At 41.4% G+C, this 17,338-nt stretch overlaps 1 protein-coding gene across 2 annotated transcripts in view; it reads right to left on the bottom strand.

The window, feature by feature from the left end:
* The window catches only part of TSHZ3 (teashirt zinc finger homeobox 3), an 82,673-nt gene extending 69,677 nt beyond the window's left edge, over positions 1-12,996 (bottom strand). Inside the window, exons 1-2 of one of the 2 annotated variants that reach the window (XM_044269817.1) lie at positions 9,971-12,996; positions 7,712-7,889 (exon numbers count right to left, since the gene is read on the bottom strand). In XM_044269817.1, coding sequence (XP_044125752.1) covers positions 7,712-7,751 — 40 coding nt within the window. In that variant the 5' untranslated portion in view covers positions 7,752-7,889; positions 9,971-12,996. Of the gene's footprint in view, positions 1-7,711; positions 8,414-9,970 lie in introns of those variants that run through there. The other variant, XM_044269816.1, reaches the window with a different exon arrangement.
* Positions 12,997-17,338: the final 4,342 nt, after the last annotated feature.

Raw genomic sequence — 17,338 nt, 5'->3', positions numbered from 1 at the left:
TCTCAAGCGACTCATTTCAGGATATCTTGAGCCAAGAGGATAGGTATGGAAGGACACATCTGTATATGTAGACGATACTGCGGCAAGCCTGAAATGGCTGATAAATGGGAACAATAGATGCAACTGCACAGCAAATGGATTGAAGATAAGACTAAAGGTTTAGTGCCCCTTAAAAGGGTGAACTCACATGCAGTAGAATCCATTCTGTACAAGTGAATCGGGTTGTTTCTGCAGCGTGTACGTATAGGGATCTATCACACTATAGTTGGCCCATTTTTTTTAGGGTAAATTCACACTCAGTAGATTTGTTGTAGAAATCCCATTCATCTGGATGGGGCTCTTGCTGGCAAGCGCATGGATTTCTGCAAGCCCCATTAAGATGAGTGGAACAATTGAGGACATTTCTGCAACAATTCTGCCGCATGTGAATACCCTCCTATAATCCAACTACTGTTGCAAGGTCAAAAGTCCGGATGCTGCCAGAATGCCGTCCGACCCTATTAACTATAATGAGTCCGACGGTGATCTGGCCACGTTCCGGCAAATATGCAGAGAAACGGCTGGACAAAAGGCGCTGTTGCGCAGCAGTTTTTGTCAGGCCGATTCCCGACAGTTTAGGCCTAAACAGCCGGTCGGCCATGTGAAACAGGCCTTATCCATCTGCACTACAAAGGAAAAGAAACAAAAAATTATCATTAGTTTTGCAAGCAGCCATAAAAGTTTCATGCTTCCTACTGAAGGCTGACGGATCCTTCCGCAGAGTCATGTTTATACGTAACACAGGTTTCTGTGGGCGCATTCAAAACACCAATCACCGGAGGTAAGAGACAAACCTTACTTGCTCAAAAAAATAACTAACGATCCATTGTGCGAACGAAACCACCTAGAAAATGCTTGTTTGGAGGATTACAATGGGGCGGTTTGTGGTGTATTTTTCCATATGCTTTACAGCGCTATCTGTGCCGCATGTAACATTTATGTGATTAAAGCAATTACATCTTGGTGAATTCATTATAAAATATCTCTTCGTTCTGTAGATTCCTCGGCCATTACCGGAGACGAGAAACAAACAAATAAAATGCAACTTTATCGAGTGGTTTAACAGCAGACAAAAAATAATGTGTGACGAAAACAAGATTCATAAAAGGACGTATTACCTGCTACATAGACACCCCAGACCATTCACCGCTGTCATGGCTGTATAATTAATCAGGCCTTGTCTCATTAAAAGAAATGGAAAAAATGGGTGGAAAAAAATTGCATAAAAAATAAATATGTTCTTAAATAATGACCACGCTTTATTAATGACCATAGTTAATGGAGGGAAGAGTTATACATCTTTACTTATGCAAAATAAATTCATCCTGCTTCATTAATATTCATCTATATTCAAATACCATTTAAAATGGAATCGAGCATTTTGATAAGCCAACAGCTAATTGTATTCATATTGTAATTTACAAAGGAGAATACAAGTGTTAAGAGGCTGGCGCTAGGTTACGTTGGCATTACCGGCGACCTGGACTGCACAAATTCCAGGAGAGCTTTTTACATTTCATTCCCTTCTTGCCTTTTCAGGCGTAAAAGTATTATTATATATGCTTATTGGCATGTACTATTGACCTCGGGATCTTGATACAAACTCAAAAATGTGTCATTAACGCGTCAAAAAGAGATATTCAAATGATGCTAATGATGTGTTATTTAAAAGCTTTGTGAAATCGTGTCTACAAAAGCGAATCCACGTTATAATGTTCTGTTTTCAGCAGAACGGTGGAAATTTCCAAACGTGACGTGATTTGCAAAAACCCTTTTTTTTTTTATTTTCTGAATATCCCACAAATACAGTTCAACCTGTTCCCCTTTATTCCCAAACAGCTGCTGTAGGTGAAAAAACACCCCAGTCATAATTAATAACATGTGTCCTGACAGAACGGATTAATAATTTATAATTAAAGCACAAACTAGGAAACTTACATCAGTCTTCAAGGCTCACACCTTAAGAGATCCGTAGGTTTGGAGGCTGCATGGCCTCTGTGTCATAATATCAAATAATGTATTTATTGCTTACAAAGCAACGCAGGCTAATTTACTAATTATCTATTAAAAAGTCTCTAAATGGGAATGTTAACTGTCGCTTAAGCAACCAATTCACTGCGTTTCCATGTGCTGCAAAAATCTAAAATAATCAGATTTTACAAAAACAATATACATAATATCCTGAAAATAAAGTCTCTTATATGAGAGATAATTAAAAACTTTTAGACCACATGCGAGTGGATGCTGAGATCACCAGGATATGACCGGGATTTACTGTACGTTGTATTGATACTACTTAAGGAGATGTCACCCATGTAAAAAAATATAAAAATAATAATAATAATGACCTCTGTTTAGGGTCTATGTTAATTCAATCCAGGGAACAGGAGGTAAAATAGAAGTTGGGAGCTGGAATCAATGTGCCCAGACGAAAGACGCAGAATACAGAATTTTTTTAAAATAATGCATGCATTATGGGAGTTTTTCAAGCTGCCCATAAAGTCATCACCGGTCTTACTATAGGACTGCTTGATGTATGGGTCCATTTAGGAAAGTGAGGGCTGCCTATTTGGTTAGATTCAAGATGGCTATTACTAGACAGAAGCTCATAGATCTGAAAAGGAGGAAACAAATACATGGTGACCAGAAGCAGGAGATTATGGGAGTAATGCCAGAGTGAAGGGCATGCATTCGAGCAGATTTGTTGGGATGCTTCACCTGTAGACTCCTTTTGGTATTCCAAGCCCTCATTCCGCCATGCAAGGCTTCCATATTAATTACGACAACGATAAATTGCAACCTTTTGCAGAAGACCCTGTGTCGGAATAAGACGAAGCGCTACACCTTGGGAATTTTTAACAGCTCGAACTGGTGAAGAGGTGCAGCCCAGGTGCAGCCCAGGGTCAGGCAAAACTATAGCGTCTGCGCGCGGGTTAATTGTTGCGACGTCTATGGCATTTTAGTGAAGCGTAGGCTGGGTGTTCGAGGAGTCTACTTTCGCCTGTTTAATGCAAAAAGGTTAACAGTAAGCTAATTATGGGTGGCACTTTCCCGTAAAGCCAACGGGGTCCTACTAACATGGCCTTTTGTGAAATAAAATGATGCCGATGTCACGGAAAAGATGGAACAAGCAAATGTGGAAGGTGCCAACGATTACTTTTCATTCTGATAACCCTCAAAGAAATCCCCATCATCTCTATGGCCCAGTGTGATCATGATGCCTAAACTTACCCAACCCCTGGCTGAAGTGGATATCTAATAATCGTATCGCAGTCACAATTCATTCGAATCACTGTACAAAACAATCTTTAGGAAAAAAAAAAGAAGAAAATGCAGAGACTTGTGAGCCAATTTACAAAATAACTGCTGATACATCAGCTATTGACTCTTTCAGTCCTGCTCATGATAACGCTGTAGGCAAAACACAGAACAAATGACAACATCAACGACAGGCAATAAACTGAACTGGGAGCGAACACTGAAGTACTAATTGACAGCTGTCAAGCTAATGGGAGAGATGGCAGCTGATTCTCAAAACGTGCTTCTTTTTTTTTTTCTTCTGTCTCTGGTTATCACTGGAACCTTCCAGCCAAGCTCACAATCCCCCCCCCCCCCCCATTCTTTTTTTTCCCCTAAATTCGCTCTTTTTTTTTGCATTGTTCCTTTTTCTTTGCAAAGGACAGCCATAGCTAATCATTTTGTCAGCTTGCTACTAAGGAGGAATCTCTGTCCCAATGAACAAATGTATGGCAGATATGCTGCAGGGGGTGACTGTAACTGAATTTATACTAGGGATGAAAAAAATGAGTGATTTTAGTGCAAGGACTGGGAAAGAGTAGCGTTCAGCATCAGTACAAAATGGCCTTCAGGGCAGCACTGCGCAACCTTGCGACCCTCAGTTTTACGGTGACTTATTTGGTGCAAATCTGGAAGGCAAAGTAAAAATTTCACAACTACAGTAATACATGACTGAAATAGGCTTAGAGGTATAAAGTGAACTGAGGTGAGTCTTAATCAATAAAAAGATTACAAGAATTACGGGGTTTTGGAAATTCACCAAAATCACAGCAGGTGCTGGACATTGCAGCCTGAGGTGCCTGCTAGTGAAACATAATAGGTAAAGAAAGGGAATGGAGGCCTGGATCATCTTAAGGCATTGAAAGGATCTCGACAAGACCTATGCACACAAACATGGAGACCACAGGCTTAGGCTACATGCACGCGAACGTTGTTTATTTCCATGTCTGTTCCGGTCCGCATCAGTATGTCCGTTCTGTAGCCCTGCAAAAAATAGAACATATCCTATTCTTGTCCGTTTTAGGCATTGTTTCAATGGATCAGCAAAAAAAACGAAAAAAAAAAACCACGTATATTATCCGTTTTTTTGCGGACCGCAAAAAACATACGGTCGTCTGCAAGTAGCGTTAAACTGCATCTCTGACATGTCCACAAATAGACACACAGAGATGAAGACATTCTACTGTATATACAGTTAGGCGAGAATATTAATTATTGATCATGATCTGCCGGCACAGCTTGGGTTAAGGGGGTGAACTCTACAACTATCAGTTAAGGTCTGCCAGGTTGGGGCTACCCGCAGCTCCTGGTGCTGCTCTCCTTGCCGCAGACCATTAAAAAGGCCTAATCCCTAAGAAATGATTATCCAGGTACCAAAATCCATTTGTCACCTGCAGCAGCAAATTGAGTTAATGCACAAGTAAAGGCAAGCAGGACTGTGTAATATCAACTTGATTACATCAAACTAGCTGCAAACCTAATTCTCCTCGATGACACTGCGTGGAGCTTGTCATTTCCAATCATTAAAGCTGTCAGGAATCCATCAGGTTTACAGCTAATTAGGTGAACACTAATGAAGCTGGCAAAACAACTTTTCTTTTTTTTACGGCTGAGTGGACCTTTCAGTTTGGGGAGAGAAGAAATTTTTTTCCCCCTTTCAAGTATTCTCAAGGTTTGCTGGGTGAATGGGTCAAAGAGTCACCATCCAGGGATTGTCCCTTTCTGATTACAAAACCAATTTGTCATCACTCTCTGCAGGACCCAGAAGGACCCATGGACCCGACATCATGCAGCACGTCCACGTAACGGGGGATTAGGAGACACCCTGCAACATGGAGAACATCCACATCATTACTAGTATGACTTTTGCAACCATCTGCAGAATGCCCTTGTCTTCTGTTTGGGTCTACAATATGCACACAAGTCTAAACCTATTTCCTATCATTTTCCAATCAACAGTATAGCTGACTCCCCCTGCCTTTTTTTATTTCCTGCTTAAATAAGCAACAATCTGGCCATTCCCAGCCACGTCCATTAAACAGAGACACTACCAGTCTATGAGATCCGTAGAGCGCTCCCTGGCAGCCTGTGATTGACCATTAGGCTATTGATGAATGTGCTTGTCAGGAGAGAGACAATTAAATCAAATATGAAACAAAGTCGTTTTGACGGGTCATTTTGATAGAGTAAAACCATTCTCCAGTCTCTTATTAATTGGGCAGCGGAGGTTTTATATTTTTTATTCCTCTTAACTAACCTGCAATTTAATTAAATAAAAAAAATAAAAAAAAGTAAAGTCGAATTTTTACTAATAAATTTGTGTACGGCGTGCAATACAAACTCAGAGCAGGGCGATCAGATATGGCCGAATACAGTACGGTATTATGTTAGCAGATGCTGCCGAAAGACGTCACAGATACCATCACGCCATACACGTTTCTGCTACTCGAATGCCATATGTAAAATAAAGACACAATGATTTCTATGTAATCCAGAGGTCTTGTACAAGACGGTAATATTAGAGGTGCTGTAATGGATGTCATTATGGGCACGATATTACAGTAAACTCCTCCTACATGTCATACACAATGCGCACAATGGCCAGCGCATTGGTGACGACCGCAGAGGACGATATTCCTCTTGTATCCAGAGATAAGACGCTGGCCTCTAAAGTTATTTAGTGCCACCTGAAACAGGGGGTTAAATGAAAATGACCATACTATCCCAGACACAGATCTATAGGGCAGAGTAACAAGTACAGTAAGGAGATAGCCTGCAATCTGTAACATACCAAGATCTATATGTCTATCTATTTACATACATGCATGCACGTAGGGTCCACTATATGTGCATGTGTGTGCTTGTATAGGTGTATATCACATATATAGACACACTCACACTCATATATATACTGTACGGGCAGGTATACAGTATGCATAAAGATAGAAATACAGTAGCAATCCATTCACAGGCCTATGGGGTATAATTAGACGTCACCAAAAAGTTTGCAGTCGTTTTTGTTATGTATCTACGTATTCATGATTATGTGTATAAATCTATGGATCTGTTTCATATCCATCTTTCTAATATCAATCAGCAACCTTGCAACCACTGTCAAAGTACTCCATAACCCCTGATCTAACACTACAATACAATATAGCACAACAGAATAATACAAAGACCTATGAAGATAAACATAAACGAGAAATGTGACAAGGCCCAGGCTAAACGGGAGGCAGTTGGTGCAATCTGCAGCCCAGTCAGTAATACAGTGAAGTCTGCACAATGCCACAGATGTGGAAGGTCACCGTCTGCAACCACATGGATCCTGTAACAAGCTCACGGTGCGGAACCTGGCAGGAAGTTGACATGGCACCGGTGACGTCACGGTGCCTGGTGTTACCATGGCAAGTGATTTATTGATGTTTATTGGTGATGAATAGATCAAAGACGAGGAGGATGACAGGCAATCAATCAGTCGTCACATGAAAGATGGCAAGAGTCCATAAAATGAAATCCTTTCCCACTGCTCCACATGTCCTAACTGAACATTATTGCAAAATAATGTTTGGCTCTCTTACCCCCCTCCCAATTGTCTCCGACAGAGATTGCTAAATCCTAATAAGATCTGACATAGGGAACAAGGGCTCAACATAACTAATAGACATCACTGGGAAATAAGTATAAAGCATGCCAAACGAGGGGGAAGGGGAGGGGACACCTCGTAGGCCGGGTCAGAACCGGATCTTCAGCGCTTTTAGTGATTTAATTCCTGTTCAGTTTCATAAAAGCAACAAAAGCGAAAATAGTCATCTGGACGTGGTATTTACAGTCGTAAATCATTCAGCGTGCACTGTGTGGCCAGGAGAACAATGTCGCACCTCTCCTACAGCCTTGGGTGAACTTTCCCTGCCCCCTTGTTACCCCACTAACCTTAAATCCATCCCATCCCAAGCGCCTCCTCTAAACAAACATGCCCTGACCGCCCCAGGAAACAATTTACTTTGGAGAGACCGGTTCACAAAATGAATCAAATGAGTGCTAAATGTGAAAGGGGTAAAAAAAAAAAAAAAGACTACAATCCCCAGGAGGGGGGCGGGTGGGAAGACGGGGGAGCGGGTGTACAGTAACCCCTTGTTCCCTCAACTTTCTCAGTCAGAACATTTCATGCAGGACACCCCCCGGATCACCCCAATAGTTGCAGAATCGTCTCTAATGTTACAAAAGAAATACATAATGTATAAAATAATAATGCAGGTGCCAGTCGTTCTATGCAGGATAGGTGTAGGGTGGTGGGGGGGGGGCAAAGGGGGTTAATGGGGAGTAATTAGGAACAATGTAGCAACGTGCATACAATAAAGGACTTAGAACCTACCTGCAGCTCTCCTGGGCGCTTGCTGCTTTCTCCTCGGCATGCTGCTGATCAGTTCGCCTGCCTGGGCTCTGCTGGCTCTAGGGGGGAGGCAGGAAGAGTTCTTGGGGCCCCACAAATCCTCCTGTGATGGGATCCACTTCTTGAAGGTTGCATGCACCGACACCACAGCCCCGGCTGCCTGTACAGCGCAAGTTTGCAAGAAAACAACAGAGAAAATAGATATAAAAATAGAATCTGCGCAGGGATTGTGGCCCCCAGGCGGCAGCTGAGTGAGGGTGGGGGGCACATTCAGGGCATGGGGGGCACTGGAGGCTTCCAGCCTGATCCTCAGTCGGTGGCTCCAGTCTCTGCAACAGGCACAGGCTGATAGAGGGAGAGCTGAGCGCGTCACTCAAACTAGTGTGAGAGGGGAAAGCTCCTCTCTGAGAGACATCAGCACCCACAGGGGCTGTCACTTTAACTCCTTCCTGGGGGGAGCAGCGCCGCTGTCACATACACACAGTATGCAGTGACTGGCATTTAACCATGTGTGCACAGCGACCAAGAGCAGAAACATACGCTGTCTAGAGCGTTCCAGGGAGTGTGCAGCTAATGGGAGGCTGTCACTTAACTCATGCTGAGACTGCTGTCCCTGCACACAATGATTACACACAATGCACATGGACTGCCAGGGAAAGTGCATGCTCTCCGACAGGATTTCTGTGTGACTAGGATCATGCAGTCTTGGGATTTATAGAAAGGTATGTACAGTATATATAATGCATATATCCTGCCATATAAAGTGTAGCATCAGTGCTTAATATTTAACTATAGCTGCACCAAAAGGCATGCAAATAAAGAGTATTACAAGCAGGACGCAGTTATAGAGGGGCAGTCACTGTCCGTAAACATGGCAATACATGGATATATATGTATATATAAAGTCACACTGACTGGCCACATCAATCTGCAGATACAGGGCTCTCGGTAATTTCTTGGTTGCATGCAGTGTTGGGGGCAGCTGCTACTTTAATACTTCAATAGCCTTTCTGCCCATGGCCTGCCATTTAAAGTGCAATCTCTTATGACAAGATATTACAGGATTCACCTATATTCACACTGTCTAAACATACATATGGTGACTTTGCACCTAAACGTTACAAGGGGGCACGCAGTGGTGGTTGGCCCTTACCCGGATCACCAATAACTACAGATATACAGCCTGCCAATTGAAGTGCATGCTCTGCTGACAAGAATGTCTCACATGCACAGTGTAGCTGTCAGATTAACTGTTTATACCCCATATTGTAAGAAGCAGAGCCTGCACAGACAGATGGACTGGTTGCTGTCACCTTAACTCTTATCTGGTGCTGCTACAAAGAGGCAGTGTCTGACTAAGTATATAATACACACATCCGGCTCGGGCTCATTAACTGCTTAGGTGCCAGAGGGACACCAGATGCATGGCACACATATCAGCTATTGGTGCTGACATGCACATGCCCAGAGCCTGCAGATAAGACACTTCCTGGCAGGGCTGTGCTGCCCCCTTTAACGCTGTGTCAGTCCCTATCATGGGAAAAGGTACAGCAAAACCTCAGTGTCCTACAGACAACAACCCCAGGGTCACTGGATCCCAACTGGGAGTCACTTATTAGCAGACTGTGGGTAGGATGATTGATGTGCAAGCCCACCTCCACTGCTATGAGCCTGGGGGCATGCTCACAATATACAGGTAGTGCTACCCTTTTTATAGCCATGATAGCGGTGACTGTACTGGATGATACCTAGGTTCTGGGATTTTCTATGTCACAGCCCCAACACCCTCCCCTGTCCTCTGCCCGACTCCCAGCACTCTACAGCCACCACATCCTATGAGACTTGCAGCACTTTCCCATAACAGACACGCCTTACCTTTTTTTTTTTTTCCCATGGAGTTAAGTTCAGGCCACTTCCAGAACACAGCATGATGCTAGAGGCCTTATCCTAAACTATGTGCTATTGCCAAGAGCCCAGACCACATGCAGACTCTTCACCCCCTCTGCTACAACTACATCACGCTGACCCCTGAATACCCTCACTTTGTGGGTCTGCCAGCATAAAGCATGCATGACTATCAGCATCAGCACAGATTTACAAAGAGGGGGTTTTGCCACACAGGGACATCTAGAAAACTTTCTCTATTCAAGTCCTTAACAATAGCAGGAAGAATCAAGCATCTCCAGGCTCTACAATTTTTGATATAGAAAAAAAATAACACTGGGAAATGAATTTACTTACAAAAAAAAAGTGCTATTGTTCTTGGGCCAAGCGACCGGCGATGTCTCTCCACGTACACCGATCAGCGCATGATTGACAGCCAGCACCCTCCTGCTTCCTGATGCAATCCCAAAATGGCTCAGAGAAAGGGATGTGGAGTTTCAAGGGAAGCCCTACAAGTTTCTTTCTGGTGTGCATCAAGATTGATCGGCAAGAAACAAAATTAGATTCTCTGTTCTTTTTGTTGTTGTGTGTCTTTTCTATCAGTGTGTGCACACACCGCGTTTTACTTGGGGCCACAGTAATCAAAGACAGCCTCGTCCAGCAACTGGAACATCAGATCACTTTAGTTTATGAGCCGGATCTTGCAACGCCCTTTAGAGCGGATTACTTTGATGTCCGGGATCAGATGACACTCTTATGTGGGAGCTGCGGATTACTCGAATCCAAGTTCACAAGAAGGGAACCCCCAGGCAGAAGTACAGACGATCGATGCGCAGTGAGCTCGATTACGCATTCCTGGCTGGAATCCTGTTCCTGAATCAGAGAGGGATGGACTCTTTCCTAACACTGTCTCAATGCTTTTCTGGGCTTGGATTGCAAGCTATTGCCAAACACCTTCTTGGCTGCCAATTGCAATTTTTTCCCCCCTTTGTGTGGCTAATAGATATTTCATGACAGCAACAGCAAATTACAGGCTTCACTCCAAGTCCCATGCGCCTTGTGCACTCTCTCCAGCAGCTCTGTGCCCTTTACTTTCAGTTTACAGGGAAGAGAGAGGAGGGAAGAAAAAAAAAAGCACAGAGAGAGAGGATGAGCTTACAAGATCAAAAAATCTCCTACTGCCCCCATCCTTCAGGACCTGGGATATTTCCAAATGCCTCCTTCTCTCTCTGCAGATGTTTCTTCTTCACATGCTGCATTCACAGGCACAACAACAAGAAGAAGACTGCTTTCCCCACCAACTTGCTGTTCTCAGGACTTTGAAGTTCTTTCTTTTTTTCTCAGCTATTCTCTTGATCTTGACTGATGCCCCAAAAAATATATATTGCAGCTCTTTTTCCTGAAATGCGCTGGAAATTGGGGATTTTAAAGCAAAATGAAAAAATAAAATAACAAATAGCAGTCACAGAAGAGGATGGTGAGTTGGTAAGATGATGCTGCTGAATGCCAAGGGTCTGGGGTGCTGGTATGGAGGGGTGATCAGAGGAGCCGGGGTGTGATCTGCAGAGAGGTAAATGCTTTCCACATCCAGTGTGTCGTCTGTCAGGATTAGGTGATTTTCAAGGAATCGGGATTTTTGCTGCCTAACCTCCTTCTTGCCTCCCTCCCTCTCTCTCTCTGTTCTATCTGCTGGTTTGGCATTGCATAGTCTTAGATCCGCCCTAACATCTGTCCGTCTAACCATTGGCTCATCCATCAGTGTCACACTGCTGCACTCTGAAAGCACAACACATCACACACACACAGGCTGCCATTCAATGTGGGACCCTGCACAGCCCCACAGCTCAGCCAAGGGGGCTCTCTCTGCCTGCACGCTGCTGCTGCTGCTTCTGCTTGCATGCTGCCAACTAACCTGGATTTACTCTCCTATTAACTTCCTATTACCCCACACACCCACCTCCATATTCCATAGAATTGCAATTGCTACATTTATTGCACAAAATGCTTCACTGCCCCTAAGCAAAATCATTGCATTTTATTCTTTTGCTGTGCACTGCCTAAAGCACTGTGCATAGCTTTGCAATAGCAACAAGCTGCATGGATCAGGTTGCAAATGCATATGAATTATTATTAGTGCATTTCGGTATTAGATATGACCATTTTGTTCCAAGAAGTCTGCAGCCTATCACTAGTTTGTCTCACTTTCTAGTATAATGAAAAGCAGATGTCCATAGATTTCTAGAGTAATCAATGATGTCATAATGGTTAATAATAAAAGCAATAATGCTAAGAAAATGATGGCGTGAAGCAGCCGATTCCATTGCCAGCCATGCATATAGCTTTACGGGACACTCAGCTTCTTCACATCTAAACTAGTTCTTTAAAGTTTCACAACTAAATTTTACCTCCCATTGGGTCACAGCCTTTATAACCCTGTGTAAACCTGCACGTTACCTGTAATTTCCATGTTTACTTTCCATGTTATCATTCTGTTCCACATACATAGGTCCAGCTGCCTCTGGATCATACTGACAATAGCCTAAGTAAATAACATACCTTTTACGATGATGATGATGACAATAAGGACCATATGTGCCTGGTGTGGAGGGGGTGGAGAGGGTGGCTACTATTGATTGGATTAATAATCATCCATTTATTTGGATGATCTTTTTTATTTGAGAGGTGGGAAGGTCAGCACCTGCATTACACACACAGGACCCTTTTCCTGCTCCAGCATGTTACATTAACCTAAGTATTGTAAAGAAAAATCAATAAGCATCCACTTCTGCTGTAATCTGCTGCCTAATCTACAAGAACCTGGACACCCCCTGATTTACAGGGATCTCACAAGCCTGTAACCTGCATGCCCTGATCCAGGCTTTAAAGCCTGCTATGTCAAGAGGTGGGTGGTAAGAGACACTGAAGATAATTATTTTCTATAGAAAGGAGATCCATTTCATTTTATCTGATATTTTTAATAGCAGAATATTTTGCTGATTAATATAAATTTGTCATACGTGTTTTATTTTATTTTGGTTTGGTTAAAAGAATCTTACTTTCCATCAGGGAACGTACAGTTAAGATCTAGTGTTTCCAACAGTATACAAGGAAAGCATTGCCTGTATTGATTCTCTATTAGTCTGTGGGTGAATGTGCAGGTTGTGAACATTTTAAATCGTGTGCATGAAACTTTTGATACTTTAGATAAAAAGTTGAGAAACATTTTTTGTATTGGGGTGTGTAATGTAATGTATAGAGCAAGTGGGAGGACTGATAGATATGGTATGTATATGTTCTAGAAAGCTACAGGTACATATTAGATAGCTAGATAGATAATCCATATTAGATAGCTAGAAAGACATACTAGATAGATACGACAGACAGATAGATATGAGGTAGATATGATAGATACGATATAGACAGATAGATATGAGGTAGATATGATAGATACGATATAGACAGATAGATATGAGATATGATAGATACGATATAGACAGATAGATATGAGATATGATAGATAGATACGATAAAACAGACGGATAAACAGACACAGATATGAGATATATAGAAAGATAATGATATAGACAGACATACAGATAGTGATATAGAAAGAGATAGATAGATACACTGAAAAAATGAAAATGTTCTCGTTATAGCTTTTAAACAGATTATCGTTTCAATTTTGTGACGTTATAAACTGAAGGCAATACCATATAATTTAATATTATCAGCTATTTTTCCCTAGATTTGTGGAGAATTTCATCAACACAAAAGAAAATTCTAAAGCTTCATGTAAAAATCAAGTCCAGCTTATATGATAGCAAAATATATTACTAGAATTTTATCTATATATGTACGGTGTGTGTGTATATATATATATATATATATATATATATATATATATATGTAATTAAAGACTACACAAGGAAAGAAACTCCTTTTAAAATCTAAAATTGTGAACAGAAAATCTCCACACAACTCCTGCAGAGAGTGTCTCACCAAATAATTAGGAAGATGACGTGGGACCAGGACGGTGGCAGCATGTTTGATGGGGCAGGGAGGAAATAATTGTATAGAGAGATAACTAGCAGCTCACACAGTGGAGGCATTCTAGTTGCTGGACCTCACTGTATGCCTGAATACTAGCTCAGCTTCTACGTGTATTAAAGGTAATCTATAGACTCTTTGTAAGTTCTTTCCCTTCAGATACTGAACATAATTGTTGCAGGTGCAGAACATGTAGAATCAGTCTTATCATTAATTATATACATCTTTCCTGGTAAAAATGACAGATCTTGGTAGACGTCTCCCACCCACCCCCTGTACCTAACTGTTAGAATAGAAGCACTGACTCATTGTCATTTTGTTTTGCATCATTATAACACGAGAACGTGCAGCTAATTTCTACATTTCTATGCATTCTGTATTGTGCACAGACATGTGAGGATGAGTACAACTTCTTACCACTCTATTCTATTAGCTGCAGCAAAATGATGCTATTCTCTCCGCTGTACTAAGGTGCCTCTAATATTTAATAAACCTCCTTTTATGTGGAATGATAACCTACGCAAATTACAATTGTAGGTAGAGGTCTCCAATGTACAATACAGAAGGGAGTAGGGGCAGGAACGTTCTTATTAATGTATCTCTGTAGAAACTTTAACCAGCAAAGTTCCCATTACTATCAGAAAAAACCCCGGAAAAAATACATAAGGATCTGAGGCTAACCTTCACTGCGTGAACCTTAGCCTTCTTATATATCCACTCTTATATATCAATCTATATATCAGTTAACTTCTATATGCTCCTTGGTGTTAGCAATCAAACATGTTATCATCAAGACGTTTAATAAAACAATTTTGAAACTGCTAATTCTATTGATATGAAAGATAGACAAAGATATGAGATAGACGGATAGAGATAGATATTAGATATGAGAGAGATAGATACGTTATAGATAGATATGAGAAGATAGATATGCGATAGATAAATATGAGATGATAGATGAATTATAGATAGATATAAGATACATATGAGATGATAGATATAAGAGAGATATGAGAGGATAGATAGATATAAGAGAGATATGAGATGATAGATAGATATAAGAGAGATATGAGATGATAGATATGCGATAGATAAATAGTTGCATTATGACAATACACAATACGTACATATTAAGTGGCAGATACAATATATGACTATCAGTATGATGACGTTTCCAATCATGCTCTTTTTTAAAGTCATTAACACTATTGAAAATGTGCATTCATAGATGTAATTTTTGGACTTTTTATCCTCTGCTGCCATGCTGTCCACATAACATATGTATTTACTGTGCATTGCAAACACAGTTCTGGAATATTGTGCAGCGCTGTCCACAGTCCTCAGCTGTGCTCACTGACACTGCAGGACACACATAGGTTTGAGATAGCAGTAAATAGGAGTATTCTGATGAGGTTGTATTATAATGATCTGAAATGTAAACTTCCAGACTGAAAAGTGCCAGGAGAAGCAGGAGAAGGCAACGTCCGGTCAATAGTGGCCTCTTTATTGAGACTCCTAATTGCAATTTCACTATAGACAGACGCAGCGTATGTAAGGACCGTGCAAACTCCCATCCGCCTGATTTACTGACACAAGGAGGGACGCACTCACTATACAAAAGGTGTTCATACAAAAACTGCACCACTTGTCATTAATGTAGGAAAGACTTCTGATAATAGATCATTAATTGACCTTGATGACCTAAGCATGATTATTTGTTATATAGAAATGCTCCTGAATAATTGAAAGTAATTGTGAGCATATGTCCAAGGTCATATAAAAAATTTGATTATGTGATTAAAAGATTATATGACGTATTTGTAAAATCCCCTTTTCCATGCAAATATCCAATATATAAGACCCCCATCTATAATGTCACAGGCCTGCTTTTGTATCCCAAAACATATCAGATATTAAGAGCTCATCAGTCTGCAGGTTAATGAGCAGATTCATTAGCAATAGCTCAGATTCCGCCTCCTTTTTAAAGTTCTATGTTCTGGGATCACATGAAGAGGAGAAATTTGGGCGCAGTACACACATTATCATGTGTCTTATGGAATGTGAAGTAGTTTTATGGCCGTTCTGAGACTCAGGTTTTGCATGTCTTTGCTTTTTATATGTTTATAGCCATTTACATAGGTTTTGTATTCATTTGTTTTATATTTTATTTTGACCATTTGCTATAAACCTTTCATAGCGCATGCTCCCGGTTTTATGGTAGGCAGAGGATCATATATACGCTGTATTTTGGGAAGCTAATTAGAAAACTGCACAACCTGAGCTGGTCCAACCAATACAATAAGCTACCTTCACAGAAAGCAATATTTCTGCAACTCAAAATCTGCCCCATATACCTGAACGGGGTTATATCCGCAGTATGTGTATGGCTTTCTGCAAATCTCATTCAGATGGGACAGTTACAGAAATTTCTGCAACAAATATTCCGCATGGGAACATCACTTCAAGGAGTAAAATATTGATGAGCTATCCTCTAGATAAGTCATCAATATCAGATCGGCGGGAGTCCAACTCCTGGCCCTGGCACCCACCCTGTCGATCAGCTGCTCGGGCTCCCGCTTCATCTCGCTTATAGAGGCAGCGCAGTGTAATTATAAGTGCTTGGACCATTCTGGAAGAGCAGTTGTAATTGCACTGCGCCGCCTCTATAAGCGAGGTGACGCGCAGGTAATTTTGAAGCGGGATCTGCACTCGCACAAGCACCACTACCGCTTCAAACTGCTGATTGGTGTGGGTGCCAGGAGCCATTCTGATACTGGTACTACCCAAAGGAGATCAATATTTTAAAGTCTGCGTCACTATTATGTAGCGATCGTCACAGCCCTGGGAAATGCAAATTCACCGCCATGACGGTTTTTAGATTTTAATATGAACTAAGGCCATAATCACTATATAAATGAATATGAGGCAAATATATTTTAATCAAAATGATTTCTACCCATCTACCACGGCAAGGTGACCTCTATCTGTCCATGTATGTAGAGGGATCTGGCAGGCGACATAAAATCTTTTCTGCACCATTTATGAATTGTTAAAGCCATGGTAGCCTGGCACATTTTGGGCCATGCTATGGGGCACACGTACCCCCAGTACCAGCTTACAAATATATAAGAGATCATGGCTACTGAATGACCAGTTTTCTGCGCGAAGTAAGCATATCGAAAATTCAGAGCCAACCAAACTTCATATGTTTAATTTTAATACATTCAGCCATTTCTTCTTTCAGTCTGTGGCCAGTTATTTCCAGCAAGGTATGCTCAACCATTAGTTGGATATTTTACGGTGATATCTTCTCATTTCTCAGCAGGCACTAAATATTATGATCTCTTTTCTGCATCTAAATAAGGGATATTTCCATGTAATTAAAACTTTCTCATCTGCTGTTCACAACATGTTTATTTTGGCAAGTGGCTAAACCGTCGCGGTTACATCCGTGCGTATACCTTGTAAGTTTTCTTACTGTTAATTACACATGCACCAGCGTGAGTGTGTATATGTCTATGTAGGTACACGGACATACCTATTCTTGTCGCTAGAAAAAAAAAATCAAATTAAAAGGAGCAGAACAGCGCGCTCCTAAGTGTCTCCCTCCAGCCTCTTAAATTCATATTATACAAAGGGTTTAAGTCCTGGCTAAGTCTCGCATGAATGTAAATTGTT

The sequence above is a fragment of the Bufo gargarizans genome, chromosome 10 (genome assembly GCF_014858855.1).
Source record: "Bufo gargarizans isolate SCDJY-AF-19 chromosome 10, ASM1485885v1, whole genome shotgun sequence".
NCBI classification, from domain to species: domain Eukaryota; kingdom Metazoa; phylum Chordata; class Amphibia; order Anura; family Bufonidae; genus Bufo; species Bufo gargarizans.
This window is presented reverse-complemented; position numbering and strand designations above follow the sequence as displayed.